At 43.3% G+C, this 21,409-nt stretch overlaps 1 protein-coding gene and 1 long non-coding RNA gene across 3 annotated transcripts in view; both read right to left on the bottom strand.

The window, feature by feature from the left end:
- Positions 1 to 2,297: 2,297 nt before the first annotated feature.
- On the bottom strand, positions 2,298 to 17,018 carry LOC146403887 (uncharacterized). The gene is made up of 3 exons (XR_014843817.1): positions 16,910 to 17,018; positions 4,234 to 4,451; positions 2,298 to 3,187 (listed from the first exon to the last, which is right to left on the bottom strand). It is a non-coding gene; the product is annotated as an uncharacterized LOC146403887 (long non-coding RNA).
- A 2,627-nt stretch (positions 17,019 to 19,645) lies between these two features.
- The window catches only part of TMEM68 (transmembrane protein 68), a 31,919-nt gene continuing 30,155 nt past the window's right edge, over positions 19,646 to 21,409 (bottom strand). For both annotated transcript variants that reach the window (XM_021089364.2, XM_001927903.6), the window contains exon 7: positions 19,646 to 20,972. In XM_021089364.2, coding sequence (XP_020945023.2) covers positions 20,868 to 20,972 — 105 coding nt within the window. In that variant the 3' untranslated portion in view covers positions 19,646 to 20,867. The remainder of the gene's footprint in view (positions 20,973 to 21,409) is intronic.

Below are 21,409 nucleotides of genomic sequence, written 5' to 3'. Positions count from 1 at the left end.
TTAACCCCCTGCACTGGTTGGGGATGAAAGCCCAGCCTCTACAGCAACCTGAGCTGCTGTGTCAGATTCTTAACCCACCGAGCCACAACGGGAACTCCTTTTTTTTTATTGATGAAAATTCTGAAAACTCCTCACTCATCTAATAAGGAGATGGGAACAAGGGCATTTCAGGGTAACAACATCACTCGACTGCTGAATTCTCCCTGAGTTGTCTTTCCCATAATTAGCATAGTTATGTATCCTCAAAATGTATTTTTATTTTTATTTATTTGACTGCACCCACAGCATATGGAAGTTCTGGGGGCTAGGGGTCAAATTGGAGGTGCAGCTCTCGGCCTATGCCACAGCCACAGCCACACCAGATCCACGATGCATCTGCAAACTACACTGCAACTTAAGACAACTCCAGATCCTTAACCCACTGAGCAAGGCCAGAGATCAAACTGGAGTCCTCAAGGATCCTAAATATGCCAAAATGTATTTTTAGATGACCTATTTTTAGATGGCACATGTTCTCCTTCCATTTTATTGTAATCCAAGAATTGGAAAACCCTTGACAGAAAAAGGAATAGCTATGCATTCTCTAGAGCTTATCACTTTCTCAGACCCACATCAGTATTTCAGAGGATCTCTTTGCATGAAGGTTTTCACACTCCACATCCGTATGCTTTAGTAAGATTTGGGGTCGGGTTCGGGGGCTGGGGGGAGGAGGTCTGCCTTTCTTCTGTTAAACAGGAAAGGGATCTTTATGAAAGAGAGGGTGGGCAAAAGAGGAAGAAAAACAGCTGGACCACGGAAGCTTTTCGGAGACATCAACTGGCCTGCACGTTGATGGCCTAAAGCGGATTTTCTTAAAGCTCTCCATGCTCACCCAACATGGAACACCTCTTGTACTCATAGCGCCAATGCCCAATTCCAGGTTGTGTGGCCACTGGCTGGGGAGAAGGGGCAATGCTGAGCTGCCAGCCTGGGACCTGATGGGGGAAGTGGCTGATGAACAAGGTCCCCAGACAAGCAGCCCAGGACAAGGAAGGACAGGTGCCCAGTGAGTGCACTAAACAGCTGAGATTTTGCTGTAAACACTCTCCGTCTCCCCAGACCTTCTTCACACCTGCCACAGACAAGCACTGTCACACGGCGGGGCTCGGGGAAATCAGCCCAAGAAACCGAGTTCCGCTTTGGGCCAGCACAGAGCCGAGGCAAGTTCAGGATGGGAGACAGGAGAGGTTCCAGAACCCACAAAGCAGGAGCTCTGGGCCAGAACTGGGTGTGGGAACAAAAGCCTCCAAGAACCCAGGAGGGAACGTGGGGGTGACGTGGGGCTTCATCCAGGAGGTAAGACATGTTTGTGCTAATCCTGTCTTGAGCTCAGAAAGCAGGTGCACCTCAGCCGGAGGCACAGTCAGGTTGGGCAAACTCACACCTGGAGCAAGGCGGGAAGACTCCAACCAAAGCACTGGATCCCTTGGGTTCTTACCGATACCTGAACTGAGGGTTTGACTGTAAGACACACTCTGCCACCTACCCTCGGGTGACCTGGGACAACATTGCCCTCTTGGTGGCTTCCCATCTTTACCTATGATAGTTATAACTTGCTTATCACTGCTTGTGAAGATTAAGTGACATTGTGTCTGCAGCAAACAGCTTGCAATCACTGTTGGCTATTATGACTATATGTTTTCCTTTTCTTTTCTTTTTCATTTTTGGCCACCCCTTGGCACATGGAATACCTGAGCCAGGGATCAGATCTGAGCCACAGTTGTGACCTGTGCCACAGCTGTGGTAATGCTGGACCCTTTGACCCATTGTGCCAAGCCCAGGATCAAACCCGCCTGCTGGTGCTGCAGAGATGCTGCCAATCTGTTTTGCCATGGCAGGAACTCCTACTGTGACTATTATTAGCTACTGGTTCTACTCTTGTATCCTCTGCAAAAACAGCTTATGTCAAAATTTTCTTTACACACCTTGTAGAATTCACCACTCACTCATTCATCAAATTTTTATTAAATGCCTTTTTTTTCTCTCTCTCTTAGGGCCACACCTGTGACATATGGAAGTTCCCAGGCTAGGGGTCAAATCAGAACTGCAGCTGCCAGCCTACACCATAGCCACAGTAAAAGATGGGAGCCATGTCTGCAGCCTATACCACCGCAACGCCGGATCCTAACCCACCAAGTGAGGCCAGGGATCAAACCCTCATCCTCATGGATCCTAGTCGGATTCACTACCACTGAGCCACAATGGGAACTCCCTTAAGTGTCTTTTATATGCAGAGGACAATGAAAACAAAAATTTAATTGTTCACATTTTGTTTATCGTTGAACTTATGTCTTCACTCCTGAAGAATTTAAAGAATCAAAAATATGTACTAGACAGTTAGAATTTTGTCCCAAGGATTTAAAAGATCATGGCCAAGGAAGAATTGGTGTCACATATGAAGATAAAAAAAGGAACCTTAACAATACAAAAATATGCGCCATAATGCCCTACAGTTAGTTATTAAAAGTTGGCCCCACGGAGTTCCTATGGTGGCTCAGTGGTTAACAAACCTGACTTGCATCCATGAGAAAGCTGCTTCCATCCCTGGCCTTGCTAAGGATCTGGCGTTGCTGTGAGCTCTGGTGTAGGTCGCAGCCACAGTTCAGATCTGGCGTTGCTGTGGCCATGGTGTAGGTCGGTAGCTGCAGCTGACTCCACCCCTAGCCTGGGAACCTCCATATGCCGAGGGTGCTGTGCTAAAAAGAAAACAAAAACAAAAGCAGGCCACATGGATATGCTGAATTGCCTCGTTACCAAAACAAAGCCAAAACCACAAAGAGTTGCAATATTCACATTGCCCAGAAGATGAAAGAATATTTATTTGAGAGGCTAAAGCTGTCAGGAGCAGAAAGAACTATGGAAAATTACCGTAGGTCACACTGAGTGACATTCTGTGTATGGAGGACCCATAAGACACATCCGCAGCCTGAGGACAATATTCCTGCAAGAGCCAGAGCGACCTTGCATCTCTATTTAGTGGTTAAAATACAAAAGAAACTGGAGACTTCTGAGACCCGATGGGGAAAAACAGGGGGTGGATCCTGGCCCAAAGAGCCGGATTCAGAGCTCCAGCTGCACCCACTCCAGGCGAGGTCCCATCCCCACTGACAGCGGAGAGCTGAGGGGCTCTGTGACGGCTGGCTCTTCCCTAGAAGAAGGAAGTAAATCTGTCTACTCGGTTCAGGAATTTTATCCACGACATTTCCAACTAGTGATTATTTATTCTGTTTGAATTCTTTCTGGCATTTACAAAAATTCCCTCCACTTTTGAACACTAATTATTAGAAAGATCTTCATCATAGCAAGGTAAACGCGACTTCTCCCTGAATTTCTCGGTGGGTCTTAGTCCTGCAAATGCATCTGCACAGAACAAATCCAACCCCCTTTCTCGAGAGCCCTGAACACTTGGGAGGGATTTCTTTCCATGGATGGCCTCCTTCCCACTACAGCCCTGGTCATCCTTTTCAGGATGCTCTCCAATTCATAAGGGGCTCTCTCGGAAAGTCAGGACCACGCTGGACGCAGAAGTACATGGTGATACAAAAGCGTCCACTGGCGAACAAGCAGATCCTTTGAGTCGCACGCTAACACTGCTTGTCCAGAACCCTATATTTATACTGTACTTTTTAGAGTCACCATGTCACATCCTACAACCTCTTTTTTTATGTGAACCATTTTAGAGCTACCAGCAAGCAGTTGATTTCTAAATACAGTTCTTTACACCTATTCTGTCCAACTTTCCTCGTTTGTGTTAGTGATGAATGGAAAGTGTCAAGATCGTTTTCAAACATGATATTGTGGAAGTTCCTGTTGTGGCTCAGTGGGTTACAAACCTGACCAGGACCCATGAGGATGCGAGTTCAATCCCTGGTCTTGCTCAGTGGGTTAAGGATCCAGCGTTGCCCTGAGCTGTGGTGTAGGTCAGAGACAAGGTTTGGATCTAGTGTGGCTGTGGCTGTGGTGTAGGCTGGCAGCTGCAGCTCCAATTCCACCCTGGCTTGGGAACTTCCATATGCCACAGTAAGAAAAAATAATAAGCTGCTATAAAACATGATATTGCCATCTAATGCCTAAGTGTGACCTTGCTACACCATACCTCTGGCAGTCACTTAGCCTTCGATCTGAGATTTTCCTCTTTGTCAAAAATATAGATTTCCAAGGCACACTCTAGATCCTCTGAGGTTCAGAACTTACAGGGAAGCAGGGCAGGAAGCGGTCTTCATCCAGCACCATCCAGCAGAGAGGTGAGATCGGTGGGTGGAACTCTCCCTGCCAATCAAGAGTTTTTCTCTACCCTGTAGGACCAAAGTCATTCATCTCATCTCATCCCAGCCAGAAAAGAGGCTCGAACGCTGCCAGGGTTTATGACCTTCAAAAAGATGTTTAAATTCTCTGAGTTTCAGCTCCTTCAACTGCAAAACAGAGATGATAATATCGTCTTTGCAAGATCGTGGTGAAGATTAACGAAAAGGAATATAAAGCACTTGGGCATGGCAAGTGTTTGATCATTATTCAGGTCATGTTTCAGCTGAATTTTGCAATCCATCTCTCTTGGCCCCATTTCTGTTTGAGGAAACATTATTTAGCACTGACACCATGATGAGAGCCCCCCTGCCCATCAGTCTGGTGACTCTGCATTCTCTTGCAAGTGAATAGATTAGCTTTCTGTTCTGCACACTGGACTTGCGACTTTGGTGAGTTAGGTCAGTCTGATCTATTCTAGAACACTAGGAAAACTAAGCTTGCATGTATGTGAAGTTGAGGATCAGACTCTGCAACATCATCCAAGAGTACTTCATCTGGGGAACTCTTCCTAAGGGGCTGGCCTCTGGCCTGCACTCATCCTGCCCTATCCTTAGAGCCCCAACCGAGGTCAAGGGTTTGAGCTAAAGCCATGTGTTCTCACCCTCCACCATGACACTCAGAATACTTGGTGAGGCCAGGTGAAGGAAGTTAGTATAATTGCTTGTATTTAAAAATACTCTTAAGTGGGAGTTCCTGTCCTGGCACAATGGAAATGAATCTGACTAGGAACCATGAGGTTGCAGGTTCCATCCCTGGCTTCGCTCTGTGGGTTAAGGACTTGGCCTTGCTGTGAGCTGTGGTGTATGCTGCAGACGTGGCTCGGATCTGATGTTGTGGCTATGGTGCAGGCCGGCAGCTGTAGTTCCAATTCGGCCCCTAGCCTGGGAACCTCCATGTGCCGTGGGTGTGGCCCTAAAAAAATTAAAAAAATAAAAAATAAAAATACTTTTAAGTGTAGCATATCATTGGAGTTCCTGTTGTGGCTCAGTAGTTAACAAATCTGACTAGGAACCATGAGTTTTTGGATTTGATTCCTGGCCTCGCTCAGTGGGTTGAGGATCCAGCATTGCCATGAGCTGTGGTGTAGGTCACAGACGCAGCTCAGATCTGGCGTTGCTATGGCTCTGGCATAGGCTTGGCAGCTACGGCTCTGATTAGACCCTTTGCCTGGGAACCTCCACATGCCGTGGGTGCAGCCCTAGAAAAGGCAAAAAGACCAAAAAAGAAAGTGTAGCATTTCATTTAATTTTAATATTAAATTTATGGATGTAGAGAGGGCAGTGAATCAATCTTTCTTTTATTAAAAGAAAAAATAACTTGGAGAAGTTAAAAGTCTTCCCCAAATTGTATAGTTGTCATCAGGTGCGAGCAGAACCTGCATTGATCATTCTCCCATCATCTCTTATGAAATATTATAGGATTACATTTATGCAAGATTTAGTCAGCTTTTTAGTATTCTCTTTTCAGAGGAAAACTTTCCCTGGCAAGTCATTTCTAATAATGCAATAAAATGTTTTAATGCCACTGACACTTCATATTGAAAAAAAAATAGGCTGAGGAGAGCAACATATATTGTGGTACGCTGGAACAATTTGGTTGAACCCTTGACCTGAAAAGGATGCTCTGGCAATGGCCAGCTAGTTCCTGTTGGACTGATCCACCCACAAATAACAACTGTAAACTCTGGATGGACTGTAAAAACAACTAGCAGAATATACTAAAGAACAAACAAGAGCAGGGAGATTCGGGGAGACTGACATCAGGAAGGAGGGTGAGTTTTCCATTTTGGGTTTTTGACCCAAGAGTAGGTCCCACTCTGGACCAAGTGCTTCCACCCAAGAGTTTCTTACAGTCTTGTTTGCTTGAAGAAGAAGAGAACTGAGATTGGATAGAACTAGCAGCTGGAAAGTGAGGAGGAAAAATCTCAGAAATGAGAGAGCCAGAGAGCCAAATTCTGTGTATAAACATGGCCCAGACCCCTTGCCAACCTCTGAATCACGCTTGTACAGCCCAGCTCCAGGCAGAGTGAAAAAGGGAAGACAGAGCTTGTGGCTTGAATTCACCAAGTTACCTGTCTGCCTGCACAAAACACCAGTGCTCTTTATAGTAATGCAATGGAAGCTGGATCCATGTGGGAGATCACTCAGAAGCTTCAGGATACATTCCAAAATTGTATGACATACAAGGAAACGGGAATATATGACCCATCCTTTTTAAAAAAAGACAAACAGTAGATACAAACTCTGAGATGATCCAGAAGTCGGAATGAATTGAGACAAAGTAGTTTTTGTTTTTGTTTGCCTTTTTAGGGCCGCACCCGAGGCATATGGAGTTTCCCAGGCTAGGGGTCGAATAGGAGCTGTAGCCACAGGCCTACACCACAGCCACAGCAATAGCAACATGGGATCCAAGCCAAGTCTGTGACCTACACCACAGCTCATGGCAATGCTGGATCCTTAACCCACTGAGCGAGGCCAGAGATCAAAACTGCATCCTCATGGATGCTAGTTGGGTTCATTAACCACTGAGCCATAACAGGAACTGCTGGGACAAAGATTTTAAAGCAAATATTAAGACTATGCTCTAGGATACAAAAGCAAATATGCCTATAACTAATGTAGAGAGAAAAAAATCTCAGCAGAAAAAAAAAATAGGAACCATAAAAAAGAACCAAGTCAAAATTCTATGACTGAAAATTTGATACTTGAAATTCAAATTTCATTGGATGAGGTTAAGAGCAGATTGGGGATGTCAGAATTTAAAAAAAAAAAAACAACACAATAAAAATGAAAAATTTCCAATATGGAAAACAGTTAGAAAAAGACTGTATTTTAAAAGTGAACAGCAACTCAGGGAACTATGAGATCCCCAGGTGGAAGCAGGCGGTCAATGCCAGTGGTCCATATACAGCTGTTCTGAGATAATGACTCAACCAAATGTCCCAAAGATGGAATTATCCCTCATTCACTTATAGACAAAAACCCTGAATAGCTTTATTAAATATAAGGCACTCAACCCATAAATTTCCAGTAATACTAAGAAATTGGGTCATAATGGCAAAATAAACTTAGTGTAAACCATGTGAAAGTTAAAGAATATATATCATTTCTTGGAAATGTATGAAGCTTCAAGAACTAAAAGCCTCTTAAAAGACATGGACTTAAAAGTCTCCACGATGTAAAAGAAAAATTGAGTTATAAGAAGAGACTTGGCCTTTTATAGAGGCTCACATTTAAAAGTCACGGATACCATAATAGGTGCTGGGTCCAGACCAAGAATCAGCTATTTGACAACCAAATTTTGCAGCCTCAGCTAGTTCAAGGGTATTCTTTTCCTCTTAGGCCTCGAGTAAAACTTTCTACAACTCTAAGAAGGCAATTCCAGAAAAATATAAGAAGTCAATCAATCAATCAATCAAGCCATGGCATTAGCACATTTGCAACTGGTATTAGCAAGTGTAATCAGTTTGGTAATTATTGCTATACTTCTGGACATTTTATTTTCTGCTTCTTAAGGTATTTGAAGCATTGGATGGATGAAATCTATGATTTTATTTAATGTTTAGAAGAGTTGATTAAAGAAATTTGCAATCAATGCTTAAGCACTTGGATACTTTAATTTGTTAAATGTGTAAGTTTTGATTTATTCTTCTTAAGCAGCATGTAAATGCATAGAGGAATATTCATCATTTATATTTAATGTTTGAAGGAAGGGTAAATAAATTATATTATTAATAAATGGATGTTAAATAAAATATAAATACTTGTTAGTGTTATTTACTGTTTGACCCGCACAGTGGGTTAAAGGATCCAGTGTTATTTACTGTTTGACCTGCATAGTGGGTTAAAGGATCCAGTGTTATTTACTGTTTGAAGTGAAGGTTTCTTTTTTTGCTTTCCTTTTTTTTCTTTTAGGGCCGCACCTGCGGCATATGGACGTTCCCAGGCTAAGGGTTGAATTGGAGCTACAGCTGCTGGCCTACACCACAGCCACAGCAATATGGGATCCAAGCCGTGTTTTTGACCTACACCACAGCTCACGGCAACGCCGGCTCCTTAACCCACTGAGCGAGGCCGGGGATCAAACTTGCATCCTCATGGTTGCCAGTCAGATTTGTTAACTGCTGAGCCACGAAGGGAACTCCTGAAGTGAAGTGTTCATTGAGAAGAATCCAGTCAACAAATTTCTATAAAGCTCTGTAGGAAATGTGAACAAAGCCTAGAAGCAAATTCATACTTTATGCCTATTTCCATAATATCATATTGCATACTACTCAAGAATTCCAACTTAAGAGATTTCTAGCTTTAGCATTTTAAGTTCCGTTTTCAACCGATGGGACTCTCTCCAATTCTGACAAAAGAATAGTGTCCTACTGTCTCAACGGTCAGAGGAACAGCTCAAGGAAAACTCATCTTTGCATTCCTGGCTGAGATCCACGCCCCACAAGAAATACGCCTGATGCTCCTTGGTTCTCCTTTGGAGGGTCTTTTCCAAGCTCCTCTGCCAGGCTAGCCAGGGGTCCACACACAAGGGGATTACCAGGTTTCAGGGCAAATAGATACCGAACGAGAGGCCAGAAAGCCGGGTCCGTCAAACTAACCGGCTGCCAATGTTATTTCTCCCTACACACATCTCTTTTCTCATAATTCTTTTACCTTTGTTGACTAGTTTGCAGAATAATGAGCCTTCAACATGGGACTGAACCCTAGGGGCTTCCAAGCTAAAGAGAAATTTTCTAGCTCAGAATTTGATCCGTGCTTCCTCTATTGAGGACTCAGAGTAATTAAACAATAAGTATAGTTTTTGCCTAACAGACTGGCAACATTTTAAGACAACTGAGAGCTGGTATTGGTAACCTGTGCAGCAGTGTGCTCTCATGCCTGGCGGTAGTGTAAATAAGATCAGCTTCCCCAGGGGGTACCATTTTACCTAGCCATCTTTCCGCTGAAGGCATCCTAAAGAAAGAGCTAGAAAGGCATACAAAGGTATCCGTACAAATGTGTTCATCACAGTGTTCTTCGTAATAATGAAACACTGAAAAGTGTGTTTTCTCAGCTCTCAATAGGAAAGTCATTAAATAAATTATGTGCAGCCACGCAATGGTTGTTGCTACGCAGATTTAAAATAATCGTGAAGATCAATATTCATTATAAAGAAAAATGCCCGTGTTGTGTTACGCTTCAGAAGAGAGCTTACAAAACAACGTTGTAAAATAATCACATTTTCTTCCACGCATAGAAAAAAATATAGAAAAGCGCATATCAAAATATTAATAAGATTTCTCTCTGGGTGGTGGTCATTTTCATTTTTACTTTACACCTTTTTGTATAGTCTGGGTTTATTTCTATTAATGTAATATTTCCATTACAAGAACAAATAAAGTTATGTTTATTTTATTTTATTTTATTGTCTTTTTGCCTTTTCTAGGGCCACTCCCTCAGCATATGGAGGTTCCCAGGCTAGGGGTCGAATCAGAGCTGTAGCCGCCAGCCTACACCACAGCCACAGCAACGCGAGATCCGAGCCGCGTCTGCAACCCACACCACAGCTCATGGCAACGCCGGAACCTTGACCCGCTGAGCGAGGCCAGGGATCAAACCTGCAGCCTCATGGTTCCTTGTTGGATTCGTTAACCACTGCGCCACGACGGGAACTCCAAGTTATGTTTATTTTGAGCAGCAGTCTAGTCAAGGAAAAATAAACATGAAAAAAAATTTAAACAAAAACCTCCAGGGCAAAGATATTGATGGAGTCAGCTGGGCTTGGAGTCTAGGCTGAATTGGTCTCAGGCACTGGATCCCCACCTGTGAATTAAGACTCTTCTTGGTCATCATGAGCCAGTCAGTGACCCAGTTTTTGTATACTATGCCAATTTCAGCGAGATTATCCGCACCCCGGAGGCAATCCTTAGGTCTCTAGGTTTAGACCGTGACTTCTAACTGCAGCTACACATTGAAAACACCTAGATTAGTGATGTGTCTGGAAGTTCCTGATGTGGCTCAGCAGGTTAAGAACCCGACTGGTACCCATGATGATGCAGGTTCCTGGCCTCACTCAGTGGGTTAAAGATCTGGCATTGCCACAAGCTGGGGCATAGGTTGCAGATGGGGCTCAGATCTGGTGTTGCCATGGCTGTGGCAGAGGCCAGCAGCTACAGCTCCAATTCCACTGCTAGCCCAGGAACTTCCATGTGCCAGCAGGTGGGACCCTACAAAACAAAAACAAAAACAAACAAAAAACAAAACAGGGCGTGTCTGTTCTGTGATGCAAAACCTCTCCAACCTTGAATCACCTGGAACACTGCTACACCCATTTCCTGTCCATTGGGTTTTGTGTGGTGTTTGTTTCTTTTTCAGCGATTGTAGAAAGTTCATCTGGGCGAAGGTATAATGCCATTGAAGGCAAGTCAGTAAACGAGCCTCCCTTCCTCTGTCAAGATGACTCCCACCACCTCTGCCCACAGCCCCTCTGTTTGTCCTTGAAGATACGCACTCCATCTGCCCTGCACTCAGCTGGGAAAGCCGCCCCCTCGAGCGCCCTCTGGCTTCTGCTAGAGCTGTGGGGACAGGCACCAGTGGGAGGAGGGCACAGTCCCCTGATTCCACACCCCGCCCCTGGGGTCCCTTCAGGCCCAGCCTTGATTTGACAGTGGTTGGCTGTGTCTGTCAAGTCACAGCAGCTTCTGGGTGGCCCTCTCTTAGAGCTGGGACAGGGGGCCTTCAAGTCCCAGAGCTCTGACCCCCTTGGGTCTTCCTTACCCCTCCCCTACTGTTCCTCTCTCTTCCATCAGCTCTTTGAGCCTGTCACCTCTTTCCTGCTTGGACCCTGACCAGATACAGATGCGCTTCTTTATTTGTTTGTTTCTTTCTTTTGGCTGCACCCGCGGAATGCAGACCTTCCTGGGCCAGAGATTGAACCCAGCCAGAGTGGCCACCTGGAGCCACAGCAGATCCTTAACCCACTGAGCCACCAGGGAACTCCCCAGATGCACTTTTTAGGCTTCTCTAGGGCAACTCTTTCTAGAAACTGCCATCCTCTGGTTCCTGATAATGCTGGTGACAAACCAACCATAATAACACAGCAACGGCTACGGCTTGCTGAGCCGTGGTGATGTTCTGGACGCCACAACAACAGCGCAACAGCGTGAGCTCACTCAATCCTCACATTGAAACTCCCACGATCTGCCAGCAATCCCCTTCCACAGGCAAGAGACCTGAGGTTTCCAGAGGTCACATTGGGAGGGGCAGAGCTGGAAGTGAGCCTGGAGGGACCCTGCTGTTAGGACCCACTCCTCGCCCTCTGTCCAGCCGGGCCGATCATGACCTCCCCGGAGCCAGAGCAGAGACCGGGGGAAGATCCCACATGGTCTGTGATGCTGTGCTGATGGTTTCTATTACTTTTAGGTTTTAAATTTGGTGCCTGAATCCCTTGGTTTAGGAGGAACGCAACCCTCAGAGTTCCCATTGTGGCTCAACGTTAATATATCCGACTAGTGTCCATGAGGATGCGGGTTTGATCCCTGGCCTCGCTCAGTGGGTTAAGGATCCGGTGTTGCTGTGAGCTGTGGTGTAGGTCATAGATGCAGCTCAGATCTGGCATTGCTGTGGCTGTGGTGTAGGCCGGCAGCTGCAGCTCTGATTTGACCCCCTAGCCTGGGAACTTCCATTTGCCTCAGGAGGGGCCCTAAAAAAAAAAAAAGAGGAATACAACCCGCCAGCTCTGGAGTGTGGCTTATTCTGTCCAAGTCCTCCTGGACTGGAGCTGGAGGGCAGGGATGAGGTGAAAGCTTGGTGGCCAGGAGCAAGAATGGGCAAGAGGACAACACACATGACAGAAGTGCAAACTCACCCCCCTTACTCCTCATTCCACTGAGAGACACACACGTGCACGCCACAGATCACTTATTTTAAGCCCTGCTCTGCCCTGACATGGGAGAAACTCAATGGCACTTCTGTGAGGTGTTTCCCTAATAAAGGGACCAGGTTACCACTCAAGAGGCAGCAGGGGCTTGTTTGATCCCAAGGCCTGAGACATGCATCGCCCAAGGCCCAGACACTCCATGAGCAAGTACTTGTGTAGTTTAAGAGTAAAATTAAAATAGTTTCCTCTTCCAAATTTATGTGTGATTTTTTTTTCAAATGACTAAGTTGTGTAGATATGAACACATATGACATTGTTTAGACCTAACTATTTAGTGAATGGAATTGTTAGGTATTTCTTTTGGCCCAAGTGCACCATAAAAAATTTATACAGACACTAAGGGCTTCATGACCTGAGAAAGTTTGGGAACCTCAGAGCTAATATGTGTTCAGCTACATCAGAAAATCCTTGGAGTTCCTGTTGCGGTGCAGTGGAAATGAATCCAACTAGTATCCATAAGGACGAAGCTTCGATCCCTGGCCTCACTCTGTGAGTTAAGGATCCGGTGTTGCCGTGAGCTGTGGTGTAGTTTACAGAAATGAACCTGAGGAGTTCCCGTCGTGGCACAGTGGTTAATGAATCCGACTAGGAACCATGAGGTTGTGGATTCGGTCCCTGCCCTTGCTCAGTGGGTTGACGATCCGGCGTTGCCGTGAGCTGTGGTGTAGGTTGCAGATGTGGCTCGGATCCCGCGTTGCTGTGGCTCTGGCATAGGCCAGTGGCTACAGCTCCGATGTGACCCCTAGCCTGGGAACCTCCATATGCCGTGGGAGTGGCCCAAAGAAATAGCAAAGAGACAAAAAAAAAAAAAAAAAAGAAAGAAAGAAAAAAGAAAGAAAGAAATGAACCTGACTAGCATGCATGAGGACATGGGTTTGATCTATGGCCTCGGTCAGTGGGTTAAAGATCTAGTGTGAGCTATGGTGTAGATCACAGACATAGTTCAGATCCTGTGTTGCTGTGGCCATGGTATAGGCCAGCAGCTGCAGATCCGTATCCACTCCTAGCCTGGGAACCTCCATATGCTACAGGTGTGGCCCTAAAAAGCAAAAGAAAGAAAGAAAGAAAGAAAGAGAGAGAGAGAGAAAGAGAGAGAGAGAAAGAAAGAAAGAAAGACAGACAGACAGACAGAAAGAAAGAGAGAGAAAAAAAAAGAAAAGAAATTCCTACTCTTTTCAACAAATGGTGCTGGAAAAAACGGATTGCCACATGCAGAAGAATGAAGCTGGACCTGCCTGTACCTTATGCCATGTGAGAAAACTAACTCAAAATGGATTAAAGACCAAAAAGTAGGAACTAAAACTATAAAACCTTTAGAAGAAAATGTAGGAGAAAACGTCCTTTGAACGTGGGGCTTGGTAATGATTTCTTGGATAGGACACTGAAATTATAGGCAACAAAAGAAAAAGAAAGTAAAATGAACACCTTCAAAATTAAAAACTTTTGTTCATGAAAGGACATTATCAAGAGAGTGAAAAGGCAACCCACAGAAAGGAGAAAATATTTGCAAATCACATGTCTGATAAAGAATTATATGTAGAAAGTATAAAGGCCCCTAAAACTCAGCAGCAAAACAAACAGTCCAACTCAGAAATGAGCAAAGGACTTGGTAGATGTGTCTCCAAAGAAGCCAGGCAGACAGCCAACAAGCACATGAGAAGATGCTGAGCATCACTGATCATTCAGGAAATGAAAATCAAAACCACAACTTCATACCACGTCACACCCATTAGATGGCTGCTATCGAAAAAGACAGAAATAAGTATTGGCACGGATTTGGAGAAACTGGAACCCTTGTGCACTGCTAGTGAGAATGTAAAATGCTACAACAACTGCGGGAAATAGTAGAGCAGCTCCTCAAAAAATTAAACAAAATTACCATAGGATCCCACGATTCCCCTTTTGGGTATATACCGAAAAGAAGTAAAAACAGGACCTCAGATAGATAATCATACATCGGTCATAGCAGCATCATTCACACTAGCTAAAAAGATGGAAGCAACTCAAATGTCCATTGACCAGTAAGTGGATAAACAAAATGTGGTATATACGTGCTTAGGCATATTATACAACTTTTAAAGGAAGGAAAATCTGCTACCTTTAAAAGGAATGATGAGTTACCACTGTGGTGCAGTGGGTCAAGAATCTGACTGCAGGGGCTTAGGTTCCTGCAGAGGCGTGGGTTTGGTTCCTGGCCCAGAGCAGTGGGTTAAAGCATCCAGTGGAGGTCTCAGCTGTTGCTCAGGTTCAATCCCTCGCCCCAGGAAATTCCACATGCTGCAAGTGTGGCCATAAAAAAATAAAATGAAAGGAATGAAATTCTGCTAGATGCTTCGACATGGATAAAACTTGAGGACATTTTGTTAAACGAAAAAAGCTAGACACGAAGGGGAAAATATTGTTTGATCTCACTTGTACGTGGAACCTATAGCAGTCAAACTCATAGGAACAGAAGATAGAACAGTGGTTACCTGGGGCTGATGGGAGGGAAAATGGATAGTTAGTGTTTAATGGGTGTAGAGTTCCCCAGTGGGATGATGAAAAAGTTCTAGAGATGGACAATGGTGATCTCTGCACACCAATGTGAATGCAGTTAACGCAGTGGACTGTACACTCAGAGAAGGGTCAAGTGTTCATTTGATATATTTTCCCACAATTTTTTTTTTTTTTTAGGGCCGCACCTGCAGCATATGGAAGTTCCCAGGCTAGGGGTCAAATCAGAGCTGCCTACACCACAACCACAGCAATGCCAGATCCTTAACCCCCTGAGAAAGGTCAGGTATGGAAACAGAATCCTCATGGATACTACTCAGGTTCATTACTACTGAGCCACAACGGTAACTCCCCACAATTAAAAAATTTTAAAAAGTCAATCATTTGGCCACATCATAGGAATAAATGATTTAGTCATCAGTGGATACTAATACTAGTGGGTAAAAGTTTAATGAACAGGAAACTTAAAGCATCAAAGCACCTCCCGACAAGATACTTATTAATTACAGAAGGAAACAGTGGAGAAGCCAGGCAGACCCTACCTTAACCAGGGGACCAGGTTAACCTCACCAATGTTAGGAGAAAAGGACCCTCTGTGCCTCCTGACAGCGGCACTGAGAAAAACACAGCAGCACTTCATTTCGGCAAAGCTCCTGCCAAAAATGCACAGCCTACATCTAATTATGAGAAAATATCAGGATAAAAAAATCACAAGAAAAAAAATGCATTCCTCATTTAACTGATTTACAGCAAGGGTGATTTTTTTCTTTTACAGTGAGGGCAGGTCCAGGTTTAGCTAATTTAGCATTTCATCATTGGTTTTCGTCTCTGTACTTTTTTTTTTTAGGGCCACACCTGCAGCCTATGAAAGTTCCCAGGCTAAGGGTAGAATCAAAGCGGCAGCTGTCGGCCTGCACCACAGCCACAGCAATGCTGGATCTGAGCCTCGTCTGCAAACCATACTGAAGCTCACAGCAGTGTTGGAGTCTTAACGCACTGAGTGAGGCCAGGGATCGAACCTGCTTCCTCATGGATACTAGTCATGTTTGAAACCCACTGAGCCGCAATGGGAACTCCACTTCTGTACAATCTCCTTCTCTCGCCCGTCCATTCACCTCCCTGTGTTTGCAAGACGGTGGCCCCTGTGCTACGGTCCAGACGTCCTGATGGGCAAGGCAGACAAGAAGCTAGTCCTTCTGATGTTAATCACTTTTAATCAGTGAGGAAAATGTTACCTAAGGCCCTCAATATAGGTACCCTCCTGGGTCTTTGGCCCAAAGTGGGTCACACGCCAACCCCTGAACCTCTGGTAAAGGGAAGGGGGTTCCCCAGACTGATCAGCACCTCCCTGGGGGCCTTGTGGGGAAGGTGGTCTCCCAAACCAAACTGTGGCTCTTTCAGCAAGGAAGAAACAGGAATGCTGCTTCAGGAAGGGAGGAGGGATTTCCCTTGTGGCTCAGGGGATTAAGGACCCATCCTGGTCACTGTAGCGGCTCCCATCACTGCTGTAGCGTGGAGTCGATCCCTGACCTAGAAACTTCCACAAGCTGCGGGCGAGGTCAAAAAATAAATAAAAAGAACCAGGATGGACAGCAGACCTTCAGTGTCAAGGCTGGTGCACTTCGACTGCCACACGGTCCATCCAAACAAGCATCGTGGGAGATCAGATCCAGGGTCTCCGTAGAGGGAGGTTTGGGGCGGGGATTGACAATGACATCAGGAGATCAAGTAGGCGGCAGTAGCAAAGACACGGGAATGAGGCTGAGGCCGAAGGGTATGCAAAGGGGCTTTTGTTTTGGCTTCTGTTTGGTTAAAACGGGCAAACAATGGCTTCCAAGTGGTGCCAGGCACAATTCAAAGTACATACAAGTCTTATCAGTCATCTTTTTCATAAAAACTAACATTGCCACATTAAGTGGGAACGAGAGATGAGAGAATGAACACGTGCTCAAATAACATGAGCGGGGGAGGAGGGAAAGGAGAATTTCTCCAGGAGAATCTGGATGGAATGTGTCTGTTATGTAGTATTAGCCTTTAAAATAAAAAGACAAGAAAACCACCTCTCCTGGCTTCACAACCTCCCCGTCCAGCCTATTCCATATAGCACTTCATCAGCTGGAGGCACAAGAAACTTAATCAATACCATACTTGCCTAAATTTAAGGCCAATTATTCTTTTTCGGTCTTGAACACAAGCGAAATACACTGTTCGTTTCCAAAAGTTATCCCACACAGCTTTCACAAAATCCATTTAATTGTATCCTGGAACACATAAAAGATCCTCTTTATAGCATTTTCTGATGGCAGTGCCAATCAATGAAAACCAACAATTCCTAGATTTGATTTGCAGAAAACTCAATATGATCCATTTTATGGGAAAGACTTGTTGTCTACATTCTAGGCTTAGTGTAGTCCTGAACATTCATCTTTAGGGAAATCAAGTTCTTTCGATTTATCAATGGAGCAGACTATTTTCAAACTGATCCTAATTTCCTCGCTAGTAGAAATTGTTGCTGGTGATTTAAATACATTGGTGCATTTGTACATATCAATGAATTTTTTTATATGGAGTCAGTCAAATGACTTTTTATCCCAAGAAAAAGTTTTAATTTTCAGATACGCTTTGCTCATTTATTCAGTAACTACTTACAATAGGCAAGTATTCTTCAAGGAACCCTGGTCACAACAGTCAGTGACCATAAAGAACAATAAATGAGTGTATGGGGGAAATTGAAAGTTTCTTCTTAGAGTAGAATGCCAGCTAATAAGTGGAAAATAATAGAGTTAGAAAACCACACTTTGAGAAGTTACCATTGTGGCTCAGCAGCAATGAACCCAACCATTATCCATGAGGATGCAGGTTCCATCCCTGGCCTCACTCAGTGGGTTAAGGATCTGGCGTTGCCGTGAGTTGTGGTGTAGGTCGCAGACGCAGCTCAGACCCCGTGTTGCTGTGGCTATGGTACAGGCCGGCAGCTGTAGCTCTGATTCAACTCCTAGCCTGAGAATTTCCATATGCCACCGGTGTGACCCTCAAAAGCAAAAAAAGAAAGGAAGAAAAAGAGAGAATGGAAGAAAGAAAAAAGAAAATCACACTCTGAAATCCTCATAGTAATAATTTAGTTAGGCCATAGTTAATTCAAAGATGCTGAATCTAGTTAAATGAAGGTTTGCTAAGGAGCAGATATTTACATAGTCTCTCCATAAATGAACTTACTCATTACCAAAGGAAAAAAAAAATAACTTTCCAGGGAAGAAACCTGGTGGGTGCCACTTGAACCAAGTGATCAAATTGCTAATTTGATCACGATTACAAATTACTAATTGCTAATGACACAAACCCCCGTTCTGACATGTCCTAGGTGTTCATCCTGGAGAGGGCACAGGATCATGTATGCAGTGTTTCTGGAACGATGTGTAACCTGCACTAAATCATGAGGAAGTAGCAGGAAAAAACAGACTGAAGTGTTACCTACAAAACAGATAATCTGTCTCCTCCAAAAATGTCAGCATCATTAAAGACAAAGAAGGTCTAGGATGTCGTTCTAGATTAAAAGTGACTGAAGAGATGAGAAAACTAAATGCAGTGTGTGACTCGAGCATCAAAAGGAGAAAGGGATGCAAAGGATATTATTGAGACAACTGGTGAGATTTGACTCTGGTCTTCAGATCAGATAATAGTAGTATCTCAATATGTAAATGTCCTCATTTGAATCACTGCTCTGTGGTGCCCTAAATGGATGGCCTCAGAGTAAGGGGCATGTGGTGCCTGCATTTACCATCCGACGATCCAGGAGAAAAACTTTATAGATGTATACGTGGGAGAGGAGGGGAGACCGACAGAGGAGGACGAGGTGCGTGAAGAAAATAAAACGAAGGTGCCGTAATGGTTGGGGAATCTGGGCGATGACCTGTGCATGGTCATCGCTACTTTTCTGTAAATTTGACATTGTTTCAAAATGAATTCGTTTTAAAAACGGTATGAAACATTTCCCATAAAAGTGGGCCATGTTTTAAGCTTCTGGATGGAGTCTTCGGCTTTCATCAGATTCTGAACTGACACACGTTTCCCAAAACTTCCAGAACACCCTCCTTTCCATTATTACTTATATTTCTATGTTTAGTCACATTCCCTTGTTCTTCTAAGTGGCATTTTTGTTTTTAATTTTTTTTTTTTTAGGGCCATACCTGTCACATATGGAGGTTCCCAGGCTAGGGGTTGAATCGGAGCTGCAGCTGCTGGCCTACACCACAGCCACAGCACAAGGGATCCGAGCCACATCTGCAACCTACACCGGATCCTTAGCCCACTGAGCAAGGCCAGGGATCGAACCCACAACCTCATGGATGTTAGTCAGGTTGGTTACTGCTGAGCCATGATGGGAACTCCTTAAATGGCATTTAAATTCAAACAGCAAAGATAAAGATTTTGTATCAAACAAGAGAAAGCCTTCCTGTTAATCTGAGTATAAGAGGGGAAAAAAAAAAGGTTTTAAGTTAAGCACTAAAACTTAAATACTGTAAAAAAAAAAAAAAAAAAGGTTTTGCTATATTAGCAATGAATGTTGTTCTATCCTTCCTCACTTTTTGAAACCCGATAGTTGCCAAAAAGCATTATTCTTTTCATAGTATGATCATTTATTCAGTCATTCTGGAAATATTTATCAATTTTAAACAAACATCACTTATTGCTAGAAGGGGAAAAAACTGCAAATGTCATTAGTTGACTCCATTGAAACTGGAATTAAAATCTGTTTATTACATTGGAAAGTAAGGCTTATTCATTGTGGCTGAGATTGATGAATATGATTGCAGGGGAGAAATGTAAAACAAAAACATCAGTTCAAAATAAGAAAATGTCACATAAGCAATTTCACAAGAAAATGAACTGCAATTCAGTTTTACTTTTATTTTCATGTTGCTTAACTTTATATACATTACACAAATCATCCATACATATTGTTATACAAAAGTCTATACAAAAATCCAAGTAATTTAATCTCTTAAAAAGGGAGAGGGAATACTGCATTTGATTTCTGGTACTACTCTGTTTAAATACTTTTAAAATTCAGATTGCAAAGAGACAACAAGTTGAAAGCCATTAATTTTTCAAGAAGTCTTATGTTCACATAAATTCATCATTCAAGTATATTTTCATTGAAACAATAAACTATCTGACAAGTGGCAAAGTCAAACTGGATAAGTCATGATGTTGAGCAAAAGCAGAGCTTCCTCTGTTTTCATCAGCCTGGAATCAGCTTCTAACACAGGAAATGCAGAGCAAGTGAACTCGAACCTTACACTATTAAAGGCCATATTATAGGGCCGACAATGCACAGCATACCCTAGACAGTGTGTCTACCGATTCCCATTAAAAATATAAGGAGAAAAACGAGAAATTTTACTTTTCCTCAGATCTTTTTCATTCTATTTGAACAAGCAGTACATCTTTTTCATTGTGCTTGGCAACTTGACATCATACCTGAAGGAATCATTTAACATCTTATGGACAAAATATGTACATAAATTTCTAAAATATCTTGGGATTGTTTAATTCAGTTATCATTTTGGTTCTACAGTTATCAATCACAGCAAGTATAAAAAATTTTAAACAATATTCCTCACCAAAGTATTAACATGTTTTTAAAAAGTGCACTGTTGAGGCACCAAAAAACGTTGCGTTACTTGCTTCAAGGTCATGAAAGGAATGAGGGGCAGGATAGGGCATTTTTTTTCCTAACTCAAGCGACGGTACTAAACCCTAGGTTACCCCATCTTGCAAAACTAGCTCAGTGCCAGAGATACGGAAATAGATGCCTTATTTAGGAATGTTTGTTCATAAAAACTTTAAGAATCTACATTTATGATACATTATTAGGAAATTATCACAAGAAACATGATCATTTTCTGAATCATTAGGCATGAATTACTGTTTAAATCTGACACAATTGATTGCAGAAACAAAACTGACAATAGAATTTTAAGTAAGTTCAGCAAAAGATGCTCATTCACCTGATTTAAAAAAAAAAAAAAACAATCATAGAACCTACAAAATTTAGGAGATAGGCCTGTGGACACAAACATATCAATATAAAGGTATTAAAGGGTCGTTTAGTTGATCTTTTGTTTTTTATGGAAACGTTCTAACAAAGCACTCATAATGTTTCCAGGTATTCTTTGGTGCTTATCAATCAAAGCTTGAACAGCATCCTTCGTCTAGCAAGAAAACAAAAGAAAAGTCGTTATTCTTTTAGTTCTCAATATAGAGATTTATTTTGTAAGGATTTTTAACATACTATAACTTTTAAAAAGTCCTCCCTAACTTAGCACCCATGGATCCTCAGCATTAATAATTTCCTTCTCAGGACATCAACGCCCACTGCATATTTTATTTTATTTTTTTAATATAATACTGTTTATTAACTTCAAAAACTTCAGCATTCTATTTTATTTTATTTTATTGTCTTTTTGCCATTTCTAGGGCCGCTCCCTCGGCATATGGAGATTCCCAGGCTAGGGGTCTAATCGGAGCTGTAGCTGCCGGCCTACACCAGAGCCACAGCAACTCGGGATCAGAGCCGGGTCTGCAACCCGCAACACAGCTCAAGGCAATGCTGGATCCTCAACCCACTGAGCAAGGCCAGAGATCGAAC

This window comes from Sus scrofa, chromosome 4 (assembly GCF_054392235.1).
Source record: "Sus scrofa isolate SSC_HxYL_T2T_F1_AM1 chromosome 4, Sscrofa_HxYL_maternal_Yorkshire_Landrace_v2.0, whole genome shotgun sequence".
Lineage (NCBI taxonomy): Eukaryota > Metazoa > Chordata > Mammalia > Artiodactyla > Suidae > Sus > Sus scrofa.
Note: the sequence above shows the minus strand (reverse complement) of the source record. Positions and strands in the feature narration are given on the sequence as shown.